Genomic DNA, 7539 nt, shown 5'->3' on the forward strand with positions numbered 1-7539 from the left:
ACTGCCCATCGCCCTATGGCTATTTAACAGCTGACTGTTTGTGCTTTAATATATTTTACAGGTTATTCAAAGCTATAAGTACGATGAACAACTCCCACTCGTCGTTTATTTCTTAAGTACACCACATTTTTACAAACACATACCTAGACCCTCGTTGCATAATTTGTCAATGCTAAAGACATCCGATTCAACATATTTATTAAGGGCATATCTGGTGTCCCTGCTGTAAATTAGTTGGAATATTGATACAAGCGGCGTATAATCATACGGAGACTGGTTTGACATTATGAACCTTGCTGTCGCGTGACTTGCAAATCAAATGAGATGCAATTCATGACAAGTCACAGTTGTGGCTGATTCTCGGGGAATATTATGACTTACTGTTTGTGTTAACGCAGGCGGGGTGGCTTCACAATGCCTCCGTTGATCAAATCATTATCTGAACTGGAGGACAAATTAAAGAGAGAAGTGGTGAAATTGAAGAGGTGAAAACATGTGAGACGTCATCGGCCTCATTTAGTATGTTTATCTTAAAAGTATCTTATATTGTCCTTTTTGAACCAAGTACCTGCAGTTCAGTGCATCTCCTGACAGGTGGTTGCTCATGCTGTTAGGTTTAGGTTTAGGGTTAGGTTTAGGGTTAGGGTTAGGGTAAGAGTTAGGGTTAGGGTTAGGGTTGGGTTAGGGTTAGGGTTAGGGTTAGGGTTAGAGTTAGGGTTAGGGTTAGAGTTAGGGTTAGGGTAAGGGTAAGGGTTAGAGTAATAAATCAGAACGCCAGAGAAAAATCGGTCTCGGTTATCTGCTGAAACAGGGTTAGGGATAGGATTAGGGTCATAAATAAAAACGCCAGTGAAAAATTGGTCTCGGTTATCCGCTGAAGCAGGGTTAGGGTGAGGGTTAGGGTTAGAACAGATTCCCGTACTTTTTGGGGTTGCATCACCGTCAGCACACAAAGTCAGGATCTAACCCACTCAGCCACCAAGGCTTCCACAAAATGAAAGTCCGACAACTGGTAGTCTAGATCACGTACTTTGTGTACCCCTCTGACAAGTGTAAATTGGCACGGCTCCCATGGCCGAAAGCTATGACCACACAATGCAATTTGGAAAGTGGTCAAATGTAACAAATATCATATTTGGGATAACACTTTCTGAGTAAAGTACAGATTCTCCTACTTTCCGTTCGGGATTACACTTGTCAGAGGGGTACAAGAATCTGCACTTTACTCAGAAAGTGTTATCACAAATATGACATTTGATACATATAATAAGAGATTTGATTCACATGGTTCAGTACCTTTCCATTGTTATGTCCAACCCTGATATCAGTGGTGGCTGGGATTATTTAAGAAAGCAAATTAATTCAAGAAACAAACTATTTAGGCTTTATGACAATAGAAGCGACAAGACTCCTTAAGAAATCAATTCATACTTCATCACGAGAATGTGTTTATGAATCACTATCAAATTGTAATGGTACCAGGTGTTCGCGTAAAGGTGACCGCCTCCGTGGTCTAGTGGTAGAGCGTCCGCCCGGAGAGCGGAAGGTCCGGGGTTCGATCCCGGGCCGCGTCATACAAAAAGACGTTAAAAGATTGTACTTGTTGTTACCCTGTCTGGCGCTCGGCATTAAGGGGCTAAAACAAGGACTGGTCGGCTCGGAGTCAGTATACTGTGTCTGAGTGGGGTATTCATGTTAAACTGCGGCATGGTATCTCAGTGAGCTAGCACTATAAATCGGCATCAGTCCGGACTAGTACAAGCTGCCACACACACACATACACGTGCATGCACGTCGCTATATAAGTGCGATAATCTTGGACGCGACGTTAAACCCAATTTCACCTCACCTCACCTCGCGTAAAGGTAAGCTTATCCTGCCTCACGCGTCACAAACACATGACCTGGCAAGTCAATTGTTCACCTTAAAAACTACCAATTGTTCACCTTAAAAACCACGTGAGCATTAGCATTAAAACTATAGCGGGTGACAGTACCTTCATGATGAGATTCATCGTACAATAAAGGCCCAATGGGTTATTTGGTTACCGCCTAAAAAAGTAACTTAACACCCAAGGGAATTAACCTTTTGACATACATAAGCCAGAAATATGCCAGGGGATTGCCACAATCTGAACCCCGTCACATTTAGCCATTGAATTATTCATGTTTTCAAATGTTTTCCATGTTTTTCAAACAATGCCCATGATTTCACCAAACGAAAACTAGCAGAATCAGTTCAAATCTGCCGACAAAAGCCTTCTTTCAGAGATTGAGGATACCTCATCTCATCATCCTGATAAAACACTCATCCCTCCTGCTATCATCTGTACCATGTAATGAATCCTATCAGCACTGTATATTTATACCCCACAATGTACAGTTGGCCTCTTTCTCTTGTTTACTTTATCAATCAACCATTAACCTTTGTAACTGTTAATCAATTTCATGAATTCAAGATCCAGTTACAGTAAAGTACGGTTATAACGAAACTCAAAGGGACTACTAATTTTAGTTCGTTATAACCGTAGTTCGTTATAAGCATATATACAGCATAACTACAGCAAATAGTCGGGACCAAAAAGTAAGTTCGTTATATCCGTCAGTTCGTTATAAGCGTGTTCGTTATAACCGTAGTTTACTGTATATCATTGGTCATTGATAACAGTAAACAGTGTCGAAATCTAAGTGTGTGTGCACGTCATTCGGAGAAAAAAATGAAGGCCTTTCCCCAGGAAACAGACCTGGGCCTACTTGCACAAAGCGATCTTAGCGCTAAGATGATTGTAACTCCCAAACGTTAACATAGGCTTACGGTAGTCTTAGCGCTAAGATCGCTTTGTGCAAGTGGGCCCTTCACTATATAATCTCTCGTCGCTTGTTCAACAGGCCACTCTCTGGGAACGATTCGGTGTCCACACAAAACATTTCAGTGAGGTAAATATATGTTTCTATACATTATTTCTTATGAGCTAACTTACCCGGGAGAAGACAGGTCTATAACTATTTGGTGATGTGATATGATCAGTTGTTTTGCTGATCACATCCCTGTCTTGACACTTACTGTTATTCTGGTTTGACTGGCCTACATGGTCAAACACATTCAATTGCAGGTATCATTAAATGAGCACACCATATGAACTGTTCACATCATATATATTCTTCTTTAATATCTATGAGAGCAAACAACTTTGAGTTCATACCATATTTTCTGAGTATGATTCTGTAAGGCTCGCTGACTTGGTTGATGCAGGTCATCGTGTCCCCCATTGCTTGGATCTTTGGTCATGATATCAATCACTGAATTGTCTGGCCAGACTATTTACAGACTGCCGTCATATAGTTGGAATATTGCTGAGTACAGCGTTAAACAACAAACATGCATCTGGTGTAGAGAACATAATTTGACATGGGTAACCAGTCTTGCCATTTATTCTATTTGACGTGCATGAAGTACAAAAGAAAAGGAATAAAGCCCAACATAACATCTACTACCCTATGTGTTTATCGTATACTGGAAGCCATATGGTCAACATCACTAAGAGATAAACACCGTCTCAGTAAACAGCCTTTTATGACCCAAATGAGCAAATTTAGAACTGGCGGCATTATGATTTGGAGAATTGAAATAGGGAACAATGTCTGTTTCTTCAGCTCTGAACTAGCGCTTGTATTCAGAATGCCGTCGTATTATGGCTGGAACGAGCGTTCCTTAACACAACAACAAACACAATCATTTATTATTTCATGTCCATTTAATAACATGATAAGAAACATATTAATTTTGATGCATTGATGAATGTCCTCATGTGTGTGGCTGGAAGTACTTTAAGAATGAAACAAGCTATGAATTTTAACTGCAAAGCGGCGTTCATCAGTTCATGCATTGCGTGAATATTGCTGGAATAATGCTAAAAGCGGCGTAAAACCATACTCACTCACTCATTGCGTGAATCATGAGTGATCTAGTAAGTGAGTATTGTGTGTCGTCGCATTAAACATTATTAATCAGTAATAAAAGTAGACTAACACTTAGTCAATGAAAACATGTCTTTAAAATAATAATAAAATAATTTCGAAAGAACCTTTCCTCTTCTGCTGTTTTCAAAGACTAACACTAAGTCAGTGAAAACATGTCTTTAAAATAATCAAAATATATTTTCGAAAGAACCTTTCCTCTTCTGCTGTTTCATATGTGGAATCAAATAAACTGGACTTGGTTAATTTTATCTAGATTTGTCTAGGGTCTTAGTAAAAAAATATCACTTAAAAAATATAAATTCCACAGTCATGGTGCAGGACCATAATAAAAGGAACGAATCGCAATGTGGTCAATCCATATCAGCCCTTGAAGCCCTTGCTAACCCAACATTGAGTGAGTGAGTTAAATATTGCTGTCACATTGTCAATATTCCGGCTAAATTGGTACCGGCATTGAGACGTTGACTGTATATAGAAAGGAGATACCAAAGCAAACTAGACTTTGTTAATTGGATCTTGATTTGACTAGGGTTTTAGTAAAAAAATATCACCTAAAAATATATATTCCACAGTCATGGATGTTGGAACTTGTTTCACAAAGCGAACTGAGCGCTAAGTTGGTCGTAACTCCCATTCTTTATTATAGGCTTACGATCAACGTAGAACTAAGATCGCTTTGTGAAACGGGGCCCAGGACTATAATAAAAGGAACGCATCGCAATGTGGTCAGTCCATATCAGCCCTTGCAGCCCTTGAGTGAGTGAGTGAGTTAAATATTGCTGTCACATCGTCAGTATTCCAGCTATATTGTGTCCGTCATTGAGATGTTGACTGTATGTAGAAAGGGGATACCAAACCTCATGTCATGCTTCTATTTAGTTTCAAATTAACCATATTTCCGTTTACAAAGCCCTGAACGAAATCAGTCAGTGAGTATGGTTTTACGCAGCTTTTAGCAATATTCCAGCAATATCACGGCGGGGGACACCAGTAATGGGCTTCACACATTGTACCCATGTCAGGAATCGAACCTGGGTCTTCGGCGTGACGAGCGGAGGCTTAAACCACTAGGCTACCCCACCGCCCTGAACGAAGTGAACAAGTTTCAGACATTATATATTCCAACAAAATCTGTATTCAACAGCCAACGTCTTTTTTGCACAACGAATTATTGTGGCACCTTCGTTTAGTCGTCCATTTTGGATCTGCTGTTGCCTTTGTGGCATGTAGATTTATACCCCTTCCTACCTACAAAACATTATTACTTAGTTCTTAAGCTTTATGCGGCAAGTTAAATTCAATGGTGTTATTAACGAAATATATGTGACATTGATCCTGATGCTTTTGTTATTTCAGAAGTGATCATCATGGCCAATGACTTCCATGCCACCCACGTGCTTCTGGTTCTCATTGGTAAGATGCCTCTGACTCTCTCCGCGCTACCCGTTAAACCCGAACGCTTCGTTTTTAAGGAGAAACATTTGACTGGACACTAAATACCAAATCATAGCCAGGAAACAGTTCAAAAGTTCGATGTCAGATTAAAATCAGAATTCCTTAGGTTTTGGAGTAGTGGTGGGGAATGGCTGTAAATTGTCCATGCAATAAAAGCGGAGTTAGGTGGGGAAAGGCTTGGGAGGGTGTCTGTACATTGTCCTCCGGGTTGGGGGTACAAGGATCTACATCGAAACATTTAAGAAATAAAGGTTTTCATTGACTGTTTCACTTGGACCCTTAATCGGTTAATGTGTACAGAAGTTTTGTGTTGGAGTGATTGTGGTTTAGATTCGTAAAACTGCAAGTACTTACAAGGATTTCATTGTTTTATCTTCAGGTGGATTTCATCTGTGTTCCACTGCTGTAAGTATTTGTGTATAAAGTTGAAGATGAGTGAAACATGTGTGTCCTATATTACGTCTTATTTATCTATAAAGATAAAGACCGCCTCTGTGGTCTAGTGGTAGAGCGTCCGCCTGGAGAGCGGAAGGTCCGGGGTTCGATCCGCCGTCGCGTCATACCAAAAGATGGTTCTTCTTGTTACCTTGTCTAGTCCCTTCGCACTCAGTATACTGTGTCTGAGTCAGGTATTCATGATAAACCGCGACATGGTATCTCAGTGAGCGAGCACTATCACACACACACACACACGCACACACGCACACACACGCACACACGCACACACACACACGTGCATGCACGTTGCTATATATGTGGTATAGGGGGAGGAGGCCACTGATGGGATTCCGCCCTAGTTTTGTCGTGAGCACGTTTAGCAGATATTCTCATCAAAGGTGTTATTCGACCTGAATAAGTACATTAAGCAGATATGAAATATTCAAATTCAAACATTAATTCAATATTCTTTCAGGAGTCAGGACTTCCTCTAGCCGCAACAAGTAAAAGCATATATGCTTCTATTACTGAAGCAGAATACAGGCAGCTCAATACGACCCTGATGGACGTCGTCAACAAGTACAGTAACTTTAAACACGCTTACCAACAAACTTCCAGGAAACGTGCTACAGTCCTTGCACGGGGGAAAACTTTCGGAATGACTGATGAGGAATCCCTGGCTGTAATGATATACACGACAAACGCTGTGTATGGAGAATTCAACAGAATACTGAGAGAGGGCGATACCTCTAAATACGTCACATCTTTCCAAGTGTTTCACTTCCTCTTGATTTCCGCCATTGAGAAGATTCGCGTGAAGCAAACCCTCGCGGAATATCTGTACAGAGGTGTCAACATTATTTTTTTCGCAGCACAGGGGACTGAGCTTCGTCTTCCAGGGTATACATCAACCTCAACCAACATTTCGGTAGCTAATAGTACTATCTTTAGAGGCAACAAGGGAACATTGATTCGTTTAAAGGGCGTTATGTTTGGAGCTGATATTTCGGGCTTCTCAGTACTTACGAAAGAATCTGAAATCCTGATTCCCCCTTATGAAAGTTTCAAAGTCACTAATGTCAGCACAGATGGCAAAGGCCCGCTCATCTACCTGGAAAGTATCGGGCAGAAGTGTGGAGCCGTCAACCATGACCTCCGTAGACGTCGCTACACAGGAGGGCCGTGCCGGTGCTGCAGACAGCCACTTAATGGAGACGTGCCACTGCAGATGGGCTGGGTTGTCCTTGTCGTCCCTCTTGCAGTCTTTGTCATTGTTAATTGATTTTCAGGTGCATTACTTCGCATTATGGCACTGTGCTGATTTAAATTAAGTAGCAGCACATAATTGATACTAAATGCGATGGATAATTCACCGTGTACACGAAGCAAATGATTGTCAAGACAATTCTGAAATTTTCTTATATGTCTACAGAAATTACAATGTTAATTATGTGCATGAATGACCGACAAGGTCCGAGGTGTCGATTGTTCTGACTTTCCAATACCACCAGTTCCACATGTGCACAGATCACTGCGTTCACCACATAACAAAGTCCTAGCGGGGGAAACATTCGGCCTGACGGATGAGGACTCTCTAGCAGCAATGGTATACACAACACCTGTGTATAGCGAATTCAACAGAATACTGAGAGAGAGCGATACCTCC

At 41.1% G+C, this 7539-nt stretch overlaps 1 protein-coding gene across 1 annotated transcript; it reads left to right on the forward strand.

Annotated features, from left to right (window-relative positions):
- Positions 1–2852: 2852 nt before the first annotated feature.
- LOC124148909 (GPI-linked NAD(P)(+)--arginine ADP-ribosyltransferase 1-like) lies at positions 2853–7315 on the forward strand. Its single transcript, XM_046520165.2, has 4 exons — positions 2853–2936; positions 5337–5393; positions 5815–5840; positions 6349–7315. The coding sequence occupies exons 2-4, from the start codon at positions 5348–5350 to the stop codon at positions 7153–7155; spliced, it is 879 nt and encodes a 292-aa protein (XP_046376121.2). The 5' UTR covers positions 2853–2936; positions 5337–5347; the 3' UTR covers positions 7156–7315.
- The last annotated feature ends 224 nt before the right edge of the window (positions 7316–7539 follow it).

The sequence above is a fragment of the Haliotis rufescens genome, unplaced genomic scaffold (assembly GCF_023055435.1).
Source record: "Haliotis rufescens isolate VD_foot unplaced genomic scaffold, xgHalRufe1.0.p SCAF_18, whole genome shotgun sequence".
In the NCBI taxonomy this organism is placed as follows: domain Eukaryota; kingdom Metazoa; phylum Mollusca; class Gastropoda; order Lepetellida; family Haliotidae; genus Haliotis; species Haliotis rufescens.

Bases quoted from the DNA above. Each gene is read 5' to 3' on its own strand.
- LOC124148909 (XM_046520165.2), top strand. From the start codon at position 5,348: ATGGCCAATGACTTCCATGCCACCCACGTGCTTCTGGTTCTCATTG. The intron at 5,394-5,814 runs GTAAGATGCCTC...TTTTATCTTCAG, and splicing joins CGTGCTTCTGGTTCTCATTG to GTGGATTTCATCTGTGTTCC. The intron at 5,841-6,348 runs GTAAGTATTTGT...ATATTCTTTCAG, and splicing joins TTCATCTGTGTTCCACTGCT to GAGTCAGGACTTCCTCTAGC.